Source organism: Rhamphochromis longiceps, linkage group LG15, assembly GCF_057381845.1.
Source record: "Rhamphochromis longiceps isolate RC_006_pf linkage group LG15, R_longiceps_female_GT1.1, whole genome shotgun sequence".
Taxonomy (NCBI): Eukaryota; Metazoa; Chordata; class Actinopteri; order Cichliformes; family Cichlidae; genus Rhamphochromis; species Rhamphochromis longiceps.
In genome coordinates, this window is record NC_140571.1 from 40,536,190 (window position 1) to 40,559,348 (window position 23,159).

A 23,159-nucleotide genomic window follows, 5' to 3' on the forward strand; every position below is an offset into this window, starting at 1 on the left:
TGAATTAAAAAAGAAAAGATGATTAGAAGGCTACAGAACAGCTGAGATTAGACTATTTTTGAAGAAAAAACCAAGCTCTTTTCCCCCTTCCACTGGAAACGAGGAAGCGTTGAAGAACCAAGACCAGATCTGCCACGTTTTAGGCCGTTTTGGACGACTATTGAATGTTACCAAGAAACCTATAATTGCAGGATGTTTTTCAGCTCAAGTAATGAAGCTCAGTCAAGTTTCTTCGTCAGGCGTTTTATTGAAGTTTTACAGAGATGTTTGAGCAGGAAAACAAAAAATACATGAAATGAGAAGGCAACAGGATTCACGAACGAAAAAAATCAAGCTGTGTTATGAAAAAAAAAATTTGATTATTTACATCGGGTCAGTTGAGCGTGCACCATGAGGCCTACCGAACAGCAACTGCTCGAGTTTAACGAAATGAAGTTCACCACAGGCGACGGACAGTTCTCACAATCTGAACTGGTGTAACCCACAGCTTCATGTGACACCACACGGAGAGCACACCCTCTTCTTCCAGTGTGTCACTCAGACCAGTTTAACTAGAGCTTCTCTTGGTGTGAATCACTGTAACAAACTGTGGCACAAAACACAAGAGCTCCTTAAACAAAACAAAGGTTAATGATAGAAATAAATTGGCAAACCACATCACTGTGGCTCAAAGTGTTAATTTTATAAAACCAATGGTGCATAGTGGTCCAACCTGTGTCACTGTAGCATGAACATGTATATACAATAAATGCAAGATGTCCTTTATTGTGATCTATATTTATATACACAGTACATTTACTGATCGTGTGTCCGGGACCTTTGGACTCGTCTGCTTGTGTGTCATCTTTTTACGACTAAATAAAGAGTACAGTATGGCAGTGTACTGTACGCATCAGTCTGGCCAAAGCGATGCCAAAGGTATGCAGACTGGAGCTTCGTCCATAATCATGATAAAAAACAAAAACTTAAGATTTGTATTTTGTGAGAAGGAAATTACAATGGATTTGTAAGCAGTGAGAGAAGAACTGGGATGACTCTGCATTGTGCCCACAACAAAAGTCTCTGCAGCTGTGAGGTCGGGCAGGCCGAGGAGCTTCTAAGCGACACGTCGGTCAAGCTCGGGGCAGGTCGTGCTCGTGGCCTTCGGAGCACGGCTGCTGCATCTGCACCACCACGGTCTCCACGGTGACCTCCTCCTCGGTGTCGCTGCTGTCCAGCTCGTCGTCCTCGTACTCCGAGGATTCCTGGTCGTGCTCGGAGCGCGACGCCCCGGACATGGTGCCGAAGGAGTGGGCGCTGGTGGAGGCCAGGGAGCGCAGCAGCGGGGTGCTCTCAGACACCTCCTCGTTCTCGGGGCCGCTCTCCCCCTCCTCAGAGTCAGAGTCCGAGTCGCCCTGCGAGGGCACCACCTTCTGCTTGCACACCGGACACGTCTTCTTAGTCTTGGTCAGCCACGGGTCCACGCACTTGCTGTGGTAGGCTGAGAACACAAAGGGCATCCTGTTTATGCAACCCAGCCTTTGATGGCTGTCACAGCAAAGGTTAAAGTACGAGAATAAGATCACGATGGAGCCTCGTTATCTACTTAATAAAATGATAACGATCCAAACGGAATAAATCAGAATAACTGGCTTCTGTCAGTGTAACTGTGGGTATTTTGTAGTCACTCACCATGAGAGCACGGCAGGACTCTGAGTTTATCTCCCTCTTCATATTCATCCAGGCAGATGGCACACACATCGTAGTTATCACCTGGGGGGGGAGAAAGAAACCATATTCTCCCTTTAACTGAACACATTTGAAAGAAAGTGGCTTTCTGAGCACCTGAGAGTCATAATTTCTAATAGGGATGGGACTCATTGATAAAGATGCCGCATGCTTAATAGTAGAGAATGAATGCACTGTGATCTCTGACAGTGCTAATGTTTCTGAAGGTCACTGAGGTCGAGCAGGTTCACAAAGTCCGGCTGCCTCGCGAGTCCGATTTCCTTCGATTCTTTGTCCCTGCACCACCCATCCCATCCTCAGCCTGCAGGGCAGAGCAGCATCTCATTCCCTGTGCGCACTGAAAGCTCAGGAATTCATCAGCGCACTCCCTCTCAAATTCCACAGCGTTCTTCTCCTTTTCCTTCCCTTCCTCTTTCCTTGCCTGAGCTGGAGGGAGGCCGGGAGAGCAGGGGGCTGTGGGTCGGTGTGTTTATGTAAGCTCTAAATGAGCATGTTTTCCCTGACTGAGCTCTCTGTGTCCGCGCCAGAGCCGCATGTGACCGTATAAGGACGGGGAGTCACATCAACCGCCCCTCCTTCCTTTCCCTCCATCATCGACTTCCAACTCGAGGCAGCGTGTCCGACTGCGGCTCCGCCTCGGCCGTTTCACTTTCAGCTTTGTTTTTAACTCAAAACACCAACACAACCACAATCATCGCGAATTTTCTTTTCGCCCAACACTCCTCTGACACGACTCCAGGGCGGCCTCCATCCTTTCCTCTCCTCGCTGCCAGTGCTGAACAGTCGCAGGGTGAGGGAGAGTTTGTGCAGGCACAGATCCAGGATCCAGTATCCACTCAGGAAATGCTGAACTGTGGCAATAACTGAGCTATTCTGAGGAGCAGAGAAAACGTTCAGTGGCTTTCTGAACTCTGTTCTGTGAACTCTGAGGCCTCGCACTGGGGAGATAACATTTAAAAATAAATAAATAAAAATGCCATCGAGGATCGCTTTCTGCTACACTTCAAAAGCTGTTAGCACTTTATTAAGGCTGCTCAGAACGGCCAAATATGGCCTGTTCACTCGAAAACTCGAAGAGATTCCTCCAGGAAGGCCCAGGGCTCTGCACAGCACTGCAGCAGAACACAGTCTAACCGAGTCGACACCCGTCACAGAACAAATTACCCCCATGAGCTGATCAAAGAAACTGCTGGGGACGTTTCTCGAATATTCCACCACAATAACGCAATTTCTGTGAGCTGAGATTCAGGCTACGTGGGGTACATAACATATCTAGAGTAGCGTGGTTTTCATCAGGATGGTGGTTTCTCCTCATCCTAGTTTAAAAGTTGGGCTGTTGGACCCTGGAAAAACATCTAGGCCACATCTGGCAACTTTTCAGATGCTGGGAATCCCTCGCAATTACGTTTCGGGGCTAGTAGCACACGTTAAAAAGCTCTGAGAGCTGGTGCAGCTCCTCTCCCCTCCATTTTTCCCCATTAATCGGCCAGCCTGCCAGCATTCCTGGCTCTCAAGGGAATCACGCTGTCCTACTGAACTTCAGACAAGCAGCAGAGCTGGAGTGGGCAGGCGAATGAAAGAGAGGCTGACAGAAACTGGGTAAAAGGACGAGGGGGGGGGGGGGGGGGGGGGGGGGGGGGGGGGGGAAGCATCTACAGTTTGTCACCGCCGACCAGACAAGGACAGCTGGCAAGGAGGCCACTGAGCTCAGAGACAGAGAGGGCTCCTCTATACTGACATCAACATGCTTCACACACCGACGGCTGAGACACTGCAGCTGCTCAGTCCAGTCAGTGTGTGTGTGTGTGTGTGTGTGTGTGTGTGTGTGTGTGTGTGTGTGTGTGCGCGCGCGCGCGTGTGTGTGTGTGTGCATGCGTGCTCGCCTTGGTTTGAATGTGCAAAGCTGCAGGGAGGGGTGGGGTGACTCATCATACACAGGGAGGAACAGACTGCAGGTCAAAGATCACAGGAGGAGTAAAACCAAGGGTCAAAATCAATCCCTTCATTTATTGTTTTTTCCAGTCAGTTTGCTGCACGTGTGCATTCACACTTTCTGACTCATACAACTGTCAGACGCCGGCTCCTGACAAAAACTGGCGTCAAAGCTCGCTTTCAAATGTCAGGCTGTCAGTGGAGCTGATGCAAGGTTCTGTAAGCAAACTGGAGCATATGTCATGTTAATGGCAGTGTGGTGCTTAGCCGGCAGTCGCACAGCTGCAATTACATAATGCTGTATGCCGGCACAGGTCTTATGTTACATACTGGCATTGTGCGCTGATTGCACGGGTATTGTGGCTTTCATTAAGGCATTGTGCAGACACTCCTTGTCTCGCTTACTATTCATTTCAGTCTGAGGAATCCCATTTCCATGCACACAAGTGACGTTATCCACCATCACCCCCTCTGACCCATATCTTTACGAGCACTGTCTGCTGGCCAACTGCAACAGTCGAACTTATCTAACCGAACGACCTGCATGACAGCAGACTACAAAAAGAAAACATCATGTGTCTCAATAAGGTGCCGGGCCCACAGACTGTATGTGCAAGCTGGACAAACAGCGTGACATCACACACCGGTCAGTGAGGCCCCGCCCGTCTTAAAGCCTTGAGCTGTAGATTTTAGGTTGTACCGTGTCAGTGCCTTGAAGTGATGAATAAGCAGCGGATGTGACTGAGCAAGCGAACGACGCTGCACGCTCACGTGGTAACACCACATGACCTGCCCTCACTCTTTACCCCTTAAAGCTCTTTTCTGAACTGAGCGGTTTCGGTCATATATTTCAGACCTGCCTATAGAATAAAATGACTGGGTTTGTATTAGAAGTTAGTGAGGGTGGTCCCTGCCTATGCACACACCAACCATTCTAATGGTCATCAAACTACGTCTTTATTGATATATATATATATATATATATATATATATATATATATATATATATATATATACACACACACACTGACGGGTACACAGGAAATCATCAAATGTTGTCTTTATGGAGGAAGGAGCTACATAGTAACCAGCTTCAATGAGACCATAAACTCATCAGGAAAGTGTTTGGCGCTTGCTCGGGTCACTTCCTCAGACTTTTTTTGCAACTAGAGAAGTCGTCCTCTGCTGGGTATGAGAAAAAAAAATGCTATTTAGGTTACCATGTTATCATTTTATCTCTCGGCACGACAACCACCTGCTGCTATCACAGCTTCAATGTGCCATGGCATCAGTTCACCGACTGTCTGGAACTCTAATGGAGTTCTGTCTTCGTAAATTTGATGTTTTGGTAAATTGGCATTTTGTGTGTTGGTCCAAAATGTTCCACTGAGTGACTGTGAAGCCACAGAGTGACATTCACATCATTTTCATGCTTGAACCATTAAGCGAGACCATTGTGCCTTCTTAATGGGCATCCTAGAAGAAATCACTGTCACAGTCACTCAGACAAACTCTGTAATATTCAATTTTGTCTAAATACATTCGACAGCCACTTTATTAAGAGTAACTGTTCAACTGTTTCTTAATGCAAGTATCTAATCAACCAATTATATGCCAGTTATATGAAGTTCAAACTGAGCATGGGAATGGGAAAGAAAGGTGATTTAAGTGACTCTAAATGTGGTTGTTAGTGCCAGACGGGCTGGTCCGAGTACTTCAGAAACTGCTGACCTACTGGGATTTTCCCCACACAACGGATGCTGGAAAAAAATGGGAGAAAATTCCTTCTTGATGTCAGAAGAGAATGGCCTCTTCAAGCTGGTAGGAAGGCAACAGTAACTCAAATAACCACTCGTTACTACCAAGCTATGCAGAAGATCACCTACATATCAAGCCTTAAAGCATAAGACCGCACCAGGGTCCGCTCCTGTTAGCAGTTTGCACAGGCTCAACAAAACTGGACAATAGAAAACTGGAAAAATGTTGCCTTGTCTGATGACATTCGGATGGCCGGGTCAGAATTTGAAGCATTGATCCAATCCTGCATCAACACTTCAGGCTGGCTGTGGTGGTGTAACGGTGGGGAGGATATTTTCTTGGCACACTCTGGCCCCCTTAGTAGCCATCAAAGGTGTAAAGAAAATAAATTACAACCTGCAAATCAATTTCTACTAAAGTATTTGCTGAAGTGATGGACAGATATCTGCCGATGCGAGCTCCTCTGTCAGATGGGGAGCAGATACTCTCATCAGCAGAAAGACATCCTGCCAGCACAGCAGCAGCTCAGGCTGCGGTGACGATTATTAGCTGGCAAGCATCTTTCCACTTCCCAAAGTGACTCCACACCATGCTACATTTCTTAGCTCCCCTGACCTATGACTCACAGTAACACACAGCAAAGCCATTACAGATTTAGATGTATACCAAGACTGCCACTAACAAGCCTCCTGAAGTAAATGGTAAGCTATCGATTTGGGCTTGCTGGCTGCTTCCACATTGGTGTGATTATTGTAGCCAAGCTGAGACAGGGAAGCACTAAATGATACATCAGCCAAGAGACGAAAACCTTAACAGCTTTGAAATGATCGAGGTAACTGCACTTTAAACAAAGTACAAAAAGGTATCAGTGAATTAAATGTTTTACGAGACCTTTAACACGAGAACATGCCCACTGAACCTTTGCAGAAAAACGTTCTGCACTGCAACTTCCACTGCATTTCAAAATAAGCACCTGAACATGTAATATTCTGCAAAACCGTTCAGGGTTTCAGATTTGCAGCTTCAAGATCAACAGCCACACAGCATCAGAGTACTCCCACTCACTAAAGCTGCATCTGATCAAAGCACCCCGGAGTCCGAGCTCAGCATTATCCGCTGCAACTTGGGCCAAGAAGGGCAACATTAGACATTTTTCCCAGTCTGAAGCTGCACCGTTGCAGCGATGAAGTTCAGGCACGGTGCCAAAAACTTCAGCAACGGTGCAGGATGCAAGTTTTCTTAGCATCACATTGAATTGTGTGGAGTCGAGTTGTCCCAAAGCAAGGCTACAGCTAAAAATAATACAAGTCACAATGTGGCGCTTAAACCCCTCCCACACACACATACAACCAGCTGCTGTAAACAATGATCAATAAATGACAAGCTTTTGCATTCTAGATGAGGGTTTGTGTGGAAACCATATAGCCATAGAGGTTCACTGGTGTATGTACTTAGTATATCACTAACTCACAACACTTACAAAAACAGCCCATTTCCCTTTACGTGACACAAACATCAGAAATAGTGCTGCAGTCATTCCAAATCCAGAGGCCAAATCCTGCTTGAGGCCTTCCTCTTACCTGAGGTAAGCACCGCCTAACAACACAAAATCAGACAACAGGGGTGCTGTCCCACTGCGACAGCCCTCCCATCCTCAAACCTGACACTTTGTTTCTTGCCAGGTTAGCATTGCTCCAAAGAGCAGAGCTCAAAAGGTGATTAGGTGGAGATTTGGTGTCCCCTTCCCATGTTGTTAAACGCTCTGACTCAGCTGACAGGCGTGCAGACGCCGCCCCGGAGGCTGTTTCCTGAACGTCCGAACTCGCCTGAGCAGTAAAGGGTGACTGCAGCGGTGCTTGGTGGAAACCCTGAGTCAGAGTGGGCACTGCTCGCAGACGCATCCGTGACAGCGCACAAACCACAGAGCCTAACGTGACAGAAACAGTGACCAGAGCAGCACATGCTGCTTTTAGCTGGTCTGCTGCACGTGCTTCCATTACTGCCAGGCAGGGAGGAGCAGCTCTGCAGCTCAACCCCCCCTCAATTAGCAGCTTTGCAAGGGGGATACTTATTATGCACCACCCATTCTCTACAAAAGCTCCCCGGTGTTTCCCTGCACAGACGACTGCAGTCCGGGGCTTTCCAGCCCGCAAAATACATCTGCTGGAGGTAACACAGCCGGCAAACATCTAAATACACAGACAAACTTATTTACCCAACACACAACGAGGATTTGCCTTTCAAAACAATGCTATAGTCAGCCTGACACCTATACTTAGAAAGAAGGAGAAGCCACAGAGTTTTACTTAAAAAGCTTTCAGAGGTTTTTGATGAAACACTCAAATATTTACACAAAAATAAAAGCAGAGATCTATTTTTACTTCATCACATTTTCTCTCCTATTACAAACAAGCGGTACATGCTCTACTGTACATCTGCCTGACAGGTAAAATCCAAATTACACTTAGCTTTCGACCCAGCCGGCCCCCAGCATGACTGAGATTACATTCCAAACCATCAGTCATGTGTCCAGTTTCAACAGAGAGGAGCTCTAATCTGCCTTTGTGGAAAAAAATCAAGTCCATATTAATCCGATTAGGTGCAGAGCTCCAGGGAGCGGTGGTGTGTCGCAATGCATCGATGACATCTCTGTTCTTGGCCGAATCATGTGAGAGAAAGGAGCGAAAGAGCAAAGATAGCATCTCTACAGATCGCGAAGGTCAGAGGTCAGACTAAAAGATGTGTAAACGCCTGGTTGCTTCAGGGAGTCAACACAATGCTGGAATATTTTTTGCTAAAGGAAAACAAACTTAATGAAACCTTGCTAACAGACATGTAGCACTGTTCCACATAATGGGCATAATGATAATGTTGTGCTACACAGTAGCTTTAGCAAAAAACTGAGCCACCTAGAACTCTTAAATTAACCTTTATTGAGCCAGGAAGTGAAATTATTGAGATTTTCCTGTGAAGCCTCGATGCTAACCACTGATCTTTTCCTACCTTTCTTGTACTTGTGGATGGGAAGCTTCTTCAGCTGATCTTTGCGCAGGCGGCTCCTCCGAGCTCTGTGTCGATCCTGGACAAACTTGGTGATCTAGTCGAAGCACAAATAGAGCAAAACTGTCAAAATGAGCGCAAACCACACACAGATCTTGTGCAAGTAAAGTCAAAGAAGCTTAAATTTACAGTGCATAAGAAATTTATTAGACCACCTGTCATAAAGACAAGAAACTGCTCAAAAACACGTTTAAAACTTTTTAATGTTATTGCTATTTATTAAGCAAATAAACTGAATTATTATTTTCGTACCAAAATTTGAGCTAACACGCTGGACATTTTTGAGAAGCCAAAAAAATGAATCAAGCATAACATTCAACCATGAAAACAATGTCTTTCTGTTCAGGGATGGAAGTAAATTAATGTGATTTGGCATTTTAATTAAAATTAATAATGCACTTTACTATTTTTTCTGCTTTTCTGTAAAACTGTCAATTCAAAAATTCATGATTAACAACAATATTTACAATTCAGCATTAAAACTAACATTTCAATGAAACAGCTTGCAAATACTGGTGGATTAATTATTACAGGAACATAAAAAATGAAACGACTTCAACCTGGGCTGAAGTCTGGTGCCTGATGAAGAACAACGTTTTGGGATTAAAACTTGGTTTTCCTAAAATAATTTAGAATTATTTTTACAGCAAGTAAGAGTCCTTACGAGGAAAAAAGCCCTTTCAGTATCAGACCAGTGTGGATTTGACTGTTTTTACTTCTTAATCATCAAATCGATGGCAGTAAAACAACAAATTACTATCCATCTTTACACAAGTTTAGTTGTTCCTTTGTAAAATGCTTTAACCCTGAGTTAAAATGAAGACATCTTAAATTTACCAACCATAAAGACCACAATGAGGATGAGGCAGATTCCCACGATGATGAGGAAGGGGATCAGGTAGTATTCCAGAGGCAGACTGAAGTCTGGCAGGAGGACCACGTGGCCGCTAAAAGAAAAGCAGAGCGCTGTCAGGTGCAGGACAGGTAAACATTAACCTTTCCTTTTCACAGACACGCATTATGCTGCTGACTGTGACCTACACCAACAGCACTCTGTTATAGCTCATTGCTGTGAGCTGCCACATTAAGGAGATTCCCTTTAGTGCTTTTCAGCTGTGTGACAGTCACATAAAGGTCCCCTTATCAACATAATGACATTTTATTTCAGTCAGAAGTCTCTCTGCAGCAGACTATCTGTGCTTCAGGCAAATATGTAACAACCAAACTGGCCCACGCTGATGCAAATATGCCAATACCATGTTTGGTGTTCGTTCCCTGGCTGCGCAGCATGTGGGAATAACCCTCACGTATTAGGGTGTATCTGACACAAACACCAACCGAGTTAAGGTGGAGAAATGAAACGTTAATGTTGTGACCTCTGAGCTCATGTGATCGGCAGCGACAAGTCCTCCCCTTGATATATTACAGTTCACGCTGCGCATTTTGTTTTACAGTAACAACAAATTAAACTCCTGGCTGGAAAGCAAAGAATGGCCGGTGAGTGATCCAGCTTTATAAAGCAGCCAGCTCTCCTCTACGTGTTGAAAGTAAGAATTGTTCATAGTGGAGTGTGAGAGGAGCCGAGCAGGAAGCTGCTTCTATTTATACTGATGGGCAGGAAAAGAAAAAAACAAGAAGAAGAAAATGGAGAGATTTGGGTTTGAGCTTACCCCTTGTCATACATGTAGTCCTCTTTCAGAGTGTTGGCAGTCTCCTCGCCCACAAACACAGACGGGATAACCAACTGCTTCATGATATCCACTAAAAAAACCCAAAACAAACAAAATGGATAAGTTACATACATCTAGAATTACTCAGTTACTTTCAGTTGCAGCTTTTAAAGCTCCTTTCTGAGCACTCAAAGTGCGTTTTTACTTCAAGTCTCATTCACCCATTCACACACATTTCACATGTTCACACACGCTGATAGATGCATCTAAGGCACGTGTGGTGATCGGCATTTTGCACAAAGATACTGAGACAAGCAGGTTGGCGGAGCCAGGGTTTGAACCTTCTGATTAGAAAACAACTTCCCCAATAAGTCAAATACTTTACACCTGAGCGTTTGCAAACATCGATGCATCCTTTTGAAAGATTTTTTTTTTCCTGCCTGTCCCATTTGGATCTTTAGCCGTCAGAATTGTTGTCTGAAGGCCAAAAAAAGATGCCCAGTGGATTTACTTTACCAAGTGGATCATCATGGCCCTGCCATATTGGTCCATTTGATTGACCATTATTATACTTATGTATTTATTTTATTTTCAGTTGTTGCAAACGGGACAGACATGACTGGACGATAGGACAGGGAGAAAGAAAGAATGAAAGAAAGAGAGGGAGAGAAATACAAATTAGGGGGGAGAAGAGATGGTGAGAAAGGAGGGAAGAAAAAAAAGAAAGAAAAGCAAACAAACAAAAAAGAAAAAAAAAAAAAACACCTGGATCACCTGTCAAGAGAAGAAGAAAAAACAGGAGAAAACAAACAACAAAGAGCAACATAATAAATACAACACCATCACAATAAACTAGCTGACAGTAGATACTAAATTTTAAATGTTATTGTGCAGCACGCAAGATCGACAGCGCACAATGTGCTTTGAGGTAGCAGCCAAGAAAGGTGTAGTTTGTGTCTGTGAACACCTGTGTGTACACCTGTGTGCATCAGCACGCTTGTATTCAAAAGGTTTCTCCATGTAACGATCTGCTAGGGAGTGTGGGGAGCCATAGCCCCGTCCCCGAGGGCATGAAGTAGGTATGGAGGAGATCCAGGCCCCAGAAATCCAGAGGCCCCAGAGTACGAGGACCCAAGGAGGACCACCAGGGGGGCAACTGTGCCACCCTCCTGGGAAGAACTGAGGAGAGCCCCAAACGAGAGGTCACCCAGCAGCCACGGAGCCGAGGCCAGAGGGGGTTGCAGTGATGTGCCCGCGGGCTCTGCCGGCAGCCAGCTGTGCCAGAGAGGACCGGGCCCCAGGCCCAGAGGGCGCCCCACGCCCCTGGTGGCCGCTTGGCGGGGCCCAGCTGGGCCACAGGCGCCAGGCCCCGCCAAACGGCCACCAGGAGTGAGCCGGTACATACATGAGCACCCAGCCCCAGACACCAAGAACCACCAACGCACCGACGTCTGAGGGCATCAGCCACCGGCAGGGAGTGTGGTGAGGAAAGATTTTAAAGGTTCACCAGCTGCTGAGTTATGCTGCTGAACAAAGACCAGAGAAGTGTTTGTGCAGAGTGAAGCTGATCTTCTTGCTATGAAAATTCACCCATTCATTATTTCTGTCCTATCACACATTTGTGTAACATGTTATGATATTGTAATACAAAAGCGATCTGCGTGACCTTGATCTTCGACACTTAATCCCAAATTTTAGCATTACTGAGCTGTTAGCTTCACAGGACAGACATCCAAAAAGGAAAGGAGGTTCAGACTGTTTGGCCACCCAACAAGCACCCATTAAAGCACTGAACTAGATAACAGGAGCATCTTACCATCGTTGGATCCCATGCCGATTAAGTCATCCGACTCCACATTGTGAACAATGGCTGCCTTGTAGCCGGCTTTTTGGGCATTGAGGACCTGAAACAAACAAACAAACAAACAAACAAACAAACAAAAGGCAAAACCGTTTTCATCTGATTGTCAATCTGAAAAAATTTGTGGTGGGGGTCAGGTGGATAAAAGTGACAGCAGTATATGTGATAACAGCAGTTTCTGTCATATACTGTGACCAAATTAGATTTTCATTATTTAACAGAGCAGCATGAAGCATGTGGTACCGCTCAACATTTTTGTGGCTCACTCTCTAGAAAGACAAGCAGCATAAACACTGAATGAGCTTTAACTGAAGATACAAAATAGGAAGCTTCCAAGGAAACGATGGGAAACGGGGCACAGAGAAAGCCACAAAGTATTTGTAATGGCTACAGGTTAAAGACCATATGAGAGTCCAATGATGTGAAGATACCCATAATAGTAATTACAAAAACATATTACATATATTAGTAGAGATTGCATCTCTCAGTTGGCTTGGGAAAGTCTTGGTAGGAATTGATGAGAAGGAGTAAGTGGACAGGGAGAGAGAGGAGTCTGGGCTTCAATGCTCTGCCTGCGGCCCTCTCAACCAAGGCTCAGATGAACAGCACGAATAAAAAAAGAAAAGAAAAGATATTTAGACTGGAATGGCTTTGTGTCCTGATGCCTGGTCTGCTTCAAATGTGCTACAATTTCTTATTTTATTTATAACAAACAGCCAACATGGTTCAATCTGATACCCTACAGGTGCTTTTCTGTGCTCTACAACAAAAACAAGCCATGACTATCAGGTATCAAGAATAAGTAAGAACACAACATGTAGTAACAAACACAAGCTTTGCATTTCAATTCTAATTGGACAATTTATTAATACTTTGCAATGTAAATCTTTAAAAACTATTTGCATTAGGCATGTACTATATCGTCTAATCCGCGTTAATACCAATATAAACTTACATGATGCAAAACTGTCATGTCGCGATATTGTGTGAGCAACGACGAGTCAAACCTGGGCATGTCTGACAGTAAGAGCTGCGTTTCAGCGTCAAATGATGATTATTTTTCCCCCTACAAGGGAAGCGACTTCAACAGTCTCCATCAAAACACAGGACTTGAAAGGTTTTCCTGCTGAAGGTGGAAACCATGAGGCAAAAAACACAGTTGAGTACAATCAGCCTATGCAGGCGGGCAGCTAGCAGCTGCTGATGTGCGATGCAAACGTACACAAATGACTCAACCAAGCATGACTGCATCACTCAGAAGTTAGAATCCATATGACGGGAAAAGCAAACAGTGCATGGAAATCACTGATGCAGTAATATGGAGGAAACGCAGGGCTTTAACCAGCTAGTTAGAAAGTGCCACCCACGGGTGGCTTTTTTTTCCCCCAAGTTTTATTTTGTTCAAATAAAACAGGTGTTTTATACTTTTACTTAAAGTTTCCAGGGAAAACACTAGCTATTACCTACTACACTATAATCCTGCTGCTGGCACCTTTTTTTTAAATTAAAAACAAAAAAAAGAAGAAAAAAAAAAAAAAGCTCTGCAAACTGCAATAAAAGGTCACTCAGATTTTTCCTGCATCGTCACAAATATCCTGAAAATATTGTGAGTTTGAAAACAGATATTCGTTATCATGCAATTCTTTAATTTAAGCCAGGCTGAGACAGTACTGGCCATTTCCTTTAGCCAAAGACTATTATCATGCGTTTGTATGTTTTTTAAAGTGTTGCATAAACATCCCACCCTCATCACACTCTTATTAATCATAGATGTGTACCCGCCCACCTCTTCTACAAAACAGACGCCTGCACTAGTGTGTAACGTGTTTTCTGCGTAGGTCAGTGCAGCAGCTATGCTCTGAAACCTTTTTTTCCCCTCTTCATAATCTAGAAATGTCCCAGGCCAGGGTTTTTCCAAAAACTTGCCAGCTTTGCGCAGTTACTTTGGACAAAGATTTTTTGCATTTAGTCAAACACACAGAATAGATAGTCTCCATCGTTTAGGCCGACCCCAAAAACTCTGGGTTGTCTCCCGTCTGACAATCCAGAACTCTAAAGGGTTACTTATTTAGATGGTTTAACAATTATAAATGAGACATCAGCTTAAAACAAGAAAAAAAGAGAAAGTAAACTAGACTTTAATTGTCTGGTGAAATCAGAAATACAAACCACATGAGAACCTCCTATAGATTATCACTATGATGTCTGTCCAGACTCTTATATTATTTGGTCAAGACTTTGAATTTAATTAAAAGGTCAAAAGGTAAAAAGACAGACTTACGTTGGGCCAAACAAGCCGATTCTGATAAAACAAACTTGTGAGTCTACACAGCAGACAACATTTCAAACACGGACAAATAATTTTCTGAAAACCGCACGCTTTCAATACAGCAGAACATCTTAACAATCAGCACAGCTTCATGGTTGGAAAGAGCAGGCATAATGCCTCTGGTTGCTAGATGCAACAGGTGTGAGGCGCACACACACACACACACACACACACACACACACACACACACACACACACACACACACACACACACACACACACACACACACACACACACACACACACACACACACACACACACACACACACACACACACACAACATGAATAGACAGAGTAAAATAGGGAACCTTCCTGCAGCAGTCATGTGTGCTGCATTAGGGGATGTGGGGAAAACTGATGTAATGCGATCTTTCGTCTGTGAGGCAGCTTTTATGGGCTACAGTATCCTGTACGGCCATTGTTGTGGCTGATGTGGTGAAGGAAACGGGATGTGACGATATAATCTTAGAGTGAATCATTAGGTATTCTGACACGGTCAGAGATAGTGGGACAGTAGATGCTTCCTCTGAAAGTTAGAGGGGAAAAAAAACATGCGTCAGATGACGTAACATCCTGAGGGAGTCATGGAAGCTAAAGCAGCCACAGCGCTGCCGCTCCTCAAGAAATACATTTATAATCTCATTTAGCAGAGTGGAACAAAACTAAATCTATCTGCAATTCTTGGTTGTGCTGTCCTGCTGGGGGCAGTCACAACTACCATGGTGGTGTGGGGAGGGTGGGGTTTGGTTTGCAATATTTAGGTGGGTGAGAGGATGACTGGCAAGACAGAAAGTTTCTCTGTGGGACAAAGTAATAGTCCCTGCTATCCAGCTCACCCCTCAGTATTCTTAAGGATTTGGCAGATGATGGAGCCTAAGCAGAGACAATATATTTGGCAAAGCAAAGAACGCAGGTTTATTTTTCTTAAATACGATTCGCAACCTGAAGCCACTGAAGAACTGCTGATGTGAATAATGAGTCAGAGCATGTGACCTGAAACATGAAGGAGAACAGAAAGAGAGGACTTTGGGCCACAGTGTAAAATATCTGAAAGTCGTCTGGAGTGGGGTAAGGGGTGGGCCGCTCATACTAATCTGAGCGATGATTGGTCGTGAGTATTTGTGCCAGCTGCGCTGTTCAAGTAGGGCTCTTTAGACAAGCATTGTACTCCGCTATGATGCAAGCAAATCCATTAAGACCTGTGTGTGTGTGTGTGTGTGTGTGTGTGTGTGTGTTATTGTGGCCTGCATGGACACCAACACTGAGCAGCTCTGTCTTTTGTGTGTTCCTTGTCATAGTAATTTTATGCACAAGCATACGTAAAAGCTGCGTGTATGGCAGCCGCCGCATTGTGATTCCATGTGTTTGCCTCTGAGGCTGCATTGTGTGGAGGTATCAATGGCTCCTGTGTGCGAGCGTCTGGAGGAAAGCTGTCTGGAGAAGCGGAATACAAGACACTGCATCTAGGTGTGTGTGTGACTTTGGTTCATATTACAAAGCTGTGATTTTCAGTCTTATGTGATGGATTAACTTCTTCTGGACACGTTTAAGACCAATTTATCAACAGGAAACATCACTGAAAGCCACCATTACACTCAAAGTGCTCATAAAAATATGTTTAGCCTGAAAGAAGTGATTTCTGTAGCTTGCTCGTCATCTTCACTTGAGGCCAGCAGCTCTAATGCCACATTAGCAGTTAGCAGCATAACACTTCTGAATCTCCCAACCAAACTGTGTGGGGCCAAAGATGCATCATGTATAATGAAAGCGCTGGGTTTTAACAGGGCAGACTAATGTGCAGGATAGAAATTATGAGGATGTCTCTGGTTCAGTTGTTAAGTTAAGGTTGCTGGAAATGAAGTTGCATAAATGGGAAAGTGCAACAGCTGCCAGACGCCAAAAATATGGCCAAAAGATAAACAAGTAGGTCATGCTTTACGTCTCGTCTTTACGGAGCATTCTTCAGTGCGTGTAGGGAGTCATTTAACTTGTAGGCTGTCTAGATGCCAGTTTGTGGTGCAGCCAGTCGGCCTGGGATCTGCAGAGGAATTCAACCTCTGCTGCTGGCTCACCCTTGTGTTTGCATGGGCAAAGATAAGGACATTCAGTGCATTCCAGAGAGGAAGGAGAGAAACAGGGAGGTGTGTGTGTGTGTGTGTGTGTGTGTGTGTGTGTGTGTGTGTGTGTGTGTGTGTGTGTGTGTGTGTGACGAGGTGACGACAGGAGGCAGAAAATAAGAAGCCTCTAGGAATAATAGAAAAACAGAAATTCGTAGTAAAAGTCAATGTGATGAGAAACAGAGATAAATGATGATTTCTGTTCTTTTTCAAACGTCTGTGGAGGATCACGGTGATCATAACAGCAGGTATCCTCGTGCGATGATACTTAAGCATCAAATCACTCCAAAAAACATCCAATTTGGTTAGAATGTAGGAAAAGTTGCAAACTTAAACAGAGAGAGGGCAAGTGTAGATTCTGAAGGGTATCGCTTCATTTTTTTGTCGTCATGTGACGGCATGACTTGGCTCTAGAAACTTCTAGCTCTGGTCATTTTTTCCCCCGGTTCTGCTTTCCAAAACCTTCACATCATTTTCTTTTCTTGTACCAGCACACTTTGGATTCCAAACAAAGCGCAGCGCGGCATGTTTTCTCTTCTCGGCACCCCGTGGTGCACATCGAACCAATTCTAAACTGGGCAGCAGTGCAGACGGTGAAGGTTTATTTGTAAAACTGACTAATTATGGCTTTTTAAAAAAAAGGCTGATTAAACTCGACTTAAGAGGCTGCTGTTTTTGGAGCGCTGCGAGTGAACTTAACAAGATCCAGGAGGTTAAAATACAATGTGGCATACGAGCGCACAGTGAAGGCAGAAATTTGTATTAAAATGAATACAGATGTGAAACATGCACATGAACTGATGATGGATTCTAATATAATTAGATCAAAGACAAAGCAATATATTGAGCATTAGGGAATTAAGAACCGATTCTTGTAGAGAACTGATTTCTAGTAGTTTAATTCCTTGGAATCTTTAGTCTTGTCTTTATAAATGAAATTTATAAAGGACAGGAGCACAATGGTAACGTGGAAACTGCATCCACGACAGAAACAGCTGCATTTTGTTGCTAACACAACTTTGAGTCTTTGCAAGTACCTGGACAAACAGCATGCTAACGCTAAACTAGCCAAGAACCCAGAGTGACGTTAGCTGACTGACTGCTAACCCCAGCCCAGCAGCCAGACGCTCCAGATACCTCCAACATGCACAAACATTTGACCCACAGCGTGTAATGAATTTGTACAAATGTAATGTCTTTTATATGATTCTTAGCGATGGTAGTGTTTCTGCGAGCAGAGCCGATGAGAACCCACTGAGAATCGATAAGGAATCGAATCAATAAGAGATATTCACAATGGAACCACCAAATTCTAATGAATTCCCATCTTTATTTCTCATCATTACTGAAGTTTTTATATTGGCCTTCATTATTTCTTTAATCTTTTCTAAAAGTAGATCTAATAAGATTCTGACCATAAGAAGATTCGACTGGTCCTTTTGTCCAACCAACTACCGTCCAAAGATGTCACTGAAAAATATCTCCAAGAGAGAAAAGCAACAAATCCTCGAAGCTGAGGACCTGAAACCAGCAAATGACTGGTATTTTCCTCTCATCAACACTGCTGAATAAATTAATAGATCGCCTAATTGTTTGAGTGTTTATCCAATCAATGATTGCAATCAAAACAAATGACGCAGATGAATGCAAATAAAGCTGAACAATTTAAATTTCCCTGCAAATGTCTTCTTTCTTCCGGACTCATCAGCTTTAAGAGTTTATTTGACCTTCAAGCAGGAAGGCTGAAGCCACCCGGAGGCCAACAGCAGCCGAATTCTGCTCTCGTATCGAGCTGCTTCCTGTGAATGAATCCGACTGTGTGAATGTGAGGGAAGGAAAAGAAACGTGTTTCCAGTCAACCGTAAAATGGTGGAAAAGGTATTTCAAAGTAGCTTGCTACTACAGGTCACTGCACCTTCGATTACTGCGGAAGAGAGAGAGTGTGTGTAAAAGCACACACTCTCTCTCTCTCTTCTAGCTCTCAGCTGACTGAAGGTGCACAAACACTGGCCAGAGCTGGACTTGACTTGTTTGGACACTAAGAGAGACACAGTACACCAAACTGTGCTGCCTTACAAAGCTATCAGGAATGTGTTCTGTTACATGCATGTCACAGAATACACAAAAAAATGAATTTAAAAAAATTATTCATATTTTTTGCAGGATTCAAGAAAAGAAAATACAGCCAAGTATATACCGCTGTGCTGCAGTTACACCGGCCTTCTTTCTGCTCACATACTGGGATCTCTAACACAGTAGTGTGGAAAGAGACTGCTGATAGCATCACTAACTACTGCTGCATCACCACTGCGTGTGCGTGTGAAGAATTACTGCATCTTCACTCTTATCTATCTGCTGCCAGCACTGCATGCGGTCCTGCAGCAACAACACTGACTTGTCTTTCCTCTTATACTGAAGACATGCTTTTTGCCTCTTTATCTATTTGACTTCCACTCTCGTGTCTCGTGCAGTCAACGACAGCGTGGAGCTTGTTCGGAGCCGCTAAATTTGCATGGAGCAGTCTTGACCTCAGCTCTGTGTAAATGAGTTTGAGCAGCACAGGACATCTTATTCACATTTCTTGCCTTAAATGATTTTAAAAGCTGGACAATGCAAGTTTTTTGCAAATGTGAGCTTCCCATTACTGCAGCTCCAAATCAGGTCTTAACTGCCTTCTTCCTCTCTGCTCTTAACTGCCTCTCTCCCATTTTCTCCCCTCCTGCTCCTTGTTTTCTCCTCCCACCCATCCCTTCCCTACAAAACACCACATTTTTCATTTCCATCACTTTCTCTTCTCTAAATTTAACCTCCTCCTCTCCCCCCTCATTACCCTTGTTATATCACCCCGATGGCCAGCTTCTTCAGAAATGCCCAGCCCCTTTGCTGATATTTCCACTCTCATGCCTTTATTATACCTCCCTGCCCTCATCTCATTCAACTCCTCAGGTTTCCTTCATCTCACTCTCCCTCCCTCCCCTCGGGTTTTCAGAGGAATGCTGGGCAGAGCTGGGTTTTAGTTTCAAGGTCCAGACTAGCAATTAGATAAAGAGTTCAATAAATCTGCAAACTGCAGGGTGGGGCCATGTTTTCGCTGATAACACATTACAGCTTTAATTTGTGCAATCCAAGCCTGGGTTTGAAAGAGACTATGTTTGAACTGAAGGTATTGAAGTGTGTTTGTCTGTAACTACACGTATGTTTGGATGTTGTTGTTGTTTTTTTAAATAGCTGCTTGTATTAATACAGATATGTATAAATGTGTGTAGAGTTTTACCTGTAACTAGAAAGGTGGAAAAGGAGAACAAAGGTCAATGACTGAAACATGGAGCCAAATCAGCTCTCTAAATTAGTCCATTTGTGTGCAATTAAGTGCATTACAGTTCCTTTATATGTGAATATAAATGGATGTGTGTCTAGATCTGCAGCTTAAGCAGCTTCCTGCCGCAACAAACTGCAATGGATATAAAACAAGCTCCAAAAAACAAAAAAAACCAGGACCCTCTCACACACACACGAGCTAGTCATACATCCAGTCAGCCATAGTCATGCCCTGTCATAAGACTGAGTGAGTGTGTGCAGGAAGCTAGATCATTGTTTAAATAAAGACTGAAGACTCTGTGTGTGTGTGTGTGTGTGTGGGGGGGGGGGGGGGGGGGGGGGGGGGGCTTGGGGGCTGTGAGGTCACTGCAACACAAACAGGCTGTGCACTGAAAAGTATTTACTGTAAGGCAGATGTGGGAAGCAAGGTTAGGAGGGGAATTACTAGCCACCAGAACCAGTGCTAACCAACTTTGACTGTGGCGTTGAAGGAAAAGTCAGGAACTGTGACTTTTCAATGTATTTATATTTGTACTCATATCCAGGAATACATGGACTGTGTTATTCCACACACAGCCACACAGGGCTAAAGATCAGTCAGCAATCCCCTGGTAACCAAGTGGGAGGGTCTTTAAGGAGAGACTTCACCTGCTGGCAGATGGGTTGCTGTTACAAGGTGAGATTTGTCACATGGAGACTGGCACATGGATACAGTGTTGCATTAAAACCCTCCCTGTGACTGATGTAGTTTGTACAGAAGAGGCGGTATGGAAGTTGTGCCTATTGAAGGCAAACATTCCCCATTTATGTTTCCAAGTCATTGCAGCTCGATGGTTAGCTAGCAAGTGTTTTCAGAAAAGTTTGCCTCTTTAATATCTGTAATCAAACTACAGGCAGCCATAGCAACAATCAACCAAAGAAATCGCAAGGAGGTTCCCCAGTCCATCTTTACGACTGACTTTCACCTAATAACAGACAGCAACCTTCAGCAAGTGTAAGAGCCATTTAATTGTTTGTTTCTATTGTTGTGCATTTGGACAGGAGGAAGCCGTTATCTTTCGAGTTACTGCAGTTATACAGGAAGAGGTTCATGCATTCAGTGAAGCGCAACAGTTTTTGACCGCGTTTTCTGCAGCAGGTATGCCGGCAGTGACAATCTGGAGTTGGGGTGCATAAGTCGAATGAGAGCTGTGTTATGACTGTTACAGAATTTAAAAAAAAGACTAGCAGACACAAAGATGTTTGGACTTGCGTACAGATGTGGGGCACGCACCAGAAACTGCTTAGGTGATGTGACACCAATGTGCCAGCTTATTGGAAAGTCGTTACAGAAACCACTCACCAAACTGTTGGGCAATACACATTTTTCCCTAGAAACCAATCGTGGTACCGGGGGTCGCCCGTCAGCATCTTTAGGATGATCTGACTGTGCCTAAAGCGATGAAGTTTAACCGGTCACCCGTTTATCGCGCTTTTCCTTCACTGGATTTCTGCAGCAACATTTTGACTTGGTGAATAAGCACTTTGTAACTTCTCATCGACACAGATCACATAAAAACATCTGCCGAATTTACTCTGTACAACCCATTTCCACTCAAAATCAGTGTAAGCTTTTAATGTGACAGTGAACAGGAAGACAAATCCATTACAAATGTTTTTATTATAGGGATTAATAGCGTAAACATGCCCGAATTCAAGACAGTACTTCACTGTTGAGAGTTACAAGATTGTTAGACTCAACTTTGGCTTTGATTTTGAGTTTTCTATTCAGACTAGTAAGAAAAAAAACTTTGCATTAGTTAAAAAAGTAACCATGTAAGAAATTGAAAAGTAGAATTACATGGATATGGGTTAAAACAAAAACATGCTCTGGGAACTCATCCTGATTCAGGAAGATGTAATATGTTCAGAGGAAACCTTTAGTGCCAATTTCCTTTATTTCTTAAAAATACTCTTTAATGACTTTTGAGTTCATGAACAACAAACCAAAGTTACAATTAGTAAAGTAACAATGTGAGCCCTAATTATATGCCAGTTTTCTCCAACCATGCTCTTGAATCACATCAGTACAGGGTTACAGGCTATGTTTAACTAAACTCTGGTAGCAAGAGGCTTTTTAATGTTTGATGTGTAATCTTATCGCCTGGATTTAGCAGCTTCCTGACAGAACAAAGAGCTTTTGCACCAGACTGAATGGTTGACTTTGAGCGGTAAGTTTTCGAATGAATCATAGCACGACTTAGGTCAATGATTGGGAATTTTCCACCAGACAGAAAGCTGTCAGCTCTACCTGCCACAGTTGTTGCACAAACATTACCCAAAACCAGATAAGAGCGAAAACATTCACAGACTGGATCAGTAGGAACCGTTTAAACCAGAAAACAATCACACAGAGGGCAGCAGAGGGACTGACTGTTCAAAAGGACAGCTTATAGGAGTAAAAGAAGAGTCTGTATTACATAACTAGAATATTATATCGCAACATATACAGACTTGTTGTGTGTGTGTGTTACTGAAGGGGAAATGGGGGGGGGGGGGGGGGGGATGGATGGTCATTCAGCAAAGGATGAAATGGGGGGAAAAAGGAGGGGATGCTCATGGATGAGAGGGGGAGGAAAAGGGTATAGAGTTTCCTGTCCCGTTCTCTCTCCTCCTCCCAGAAAGGTCACCAATGAGGGGCTCCACACCACCTCAAAGAATCCCAGTCCACAGGAAGTGCAAACCCTCGCTCTCTGGAGATTTATTTACAAAAAAGAAAGAGAAAAAAAAAAAGGCCATGGAGGAATGCTTTGCTCTTACACACACACACGATGAGCAAGCATGCCTGTTAACATCCCTTCACCCCTCCCTATCTCCGATCCTGCTTCAATACAGACTCCTACGACCTTCCCTTTCTCTCTCTCTCACACACACACACACACACACACACACACACGAGGTGCTAACGCTTGACGAAGGGTTAAGTGTTCGAGTGTCTGTTTTATTGGCATTACTGCCACAGGATCCATTACAACTCTGCGCTGTTGATCACTGGATGCTAATGGCTAGGTGTAATAGCTGCAGGAGGCTGCAGAAGGACAAAGAAATAGAGGGCAATAGGACGAAACTGCAGGCATGCAGGGGTGACACCCCTGCACCCCACACATGCAGACACACACCCCCACAGATGAGCGCCTGGTTTCAGTCAAGATGGAATCTATTATTCCTTTGTTTCCCTGCAGCTTCTGGAGGGAACTGAGCCCGGCTAAGAGGGAGGAAGGGTGGAAGGTGTGTGTGTGTGTGTGTGTGTGTGTGTGTGTGTGTGTGTGTGTGTGTGTGTGTGTGTGTGTGTGTTTGAGATAGGGAGGGAGGGATGCAAGAAAGAGAAACAACTGGGAGGGTGAT

The 23,159-nt window shown here is 44.1% G+C and overlaps 1 protein-coding gene across 1 annotated transcript in view; it reads right to left on the reverse strand.

The window, feature by feature from the left end:
• Positions 1–210: 210 nt before the first annotated feature.
• Positions 211–23,159, reverse strand: part of rnf13 (ring finger protein 13) — a 39,662-nt gene continuing 16,713 nt past the window's right edge. Inside the window, exons 5-10 of the mRNA XM_085382459.1 lie at positions 11,965–12,052; positions 10,149–10,239; positions 9,320–9,425; positions 8,422–8,515; positions 1,672–1,752; positions 211–1,480 (exon numbers count right to left, since the gene is read on the reverse strand). Coding sequence (XP_085238585.1) covers positions 1,113–1,480; positions 1,672–1,752; positions 8,422–8,515; positions 9,320–9,425; positions 10,149–10,239; positions 11,965–12,052 — 828 coding nt within the window. The 3' untranslated portion in view covers positions 211–1,112. The remainder of the gene's footprint in view (positions 1,481–1,671; positions 1,753–8,421; positions 8,516–9,319; positions 9,426–10,148; positions 10,240–11,964; positions 12,053–23,159) is intronic.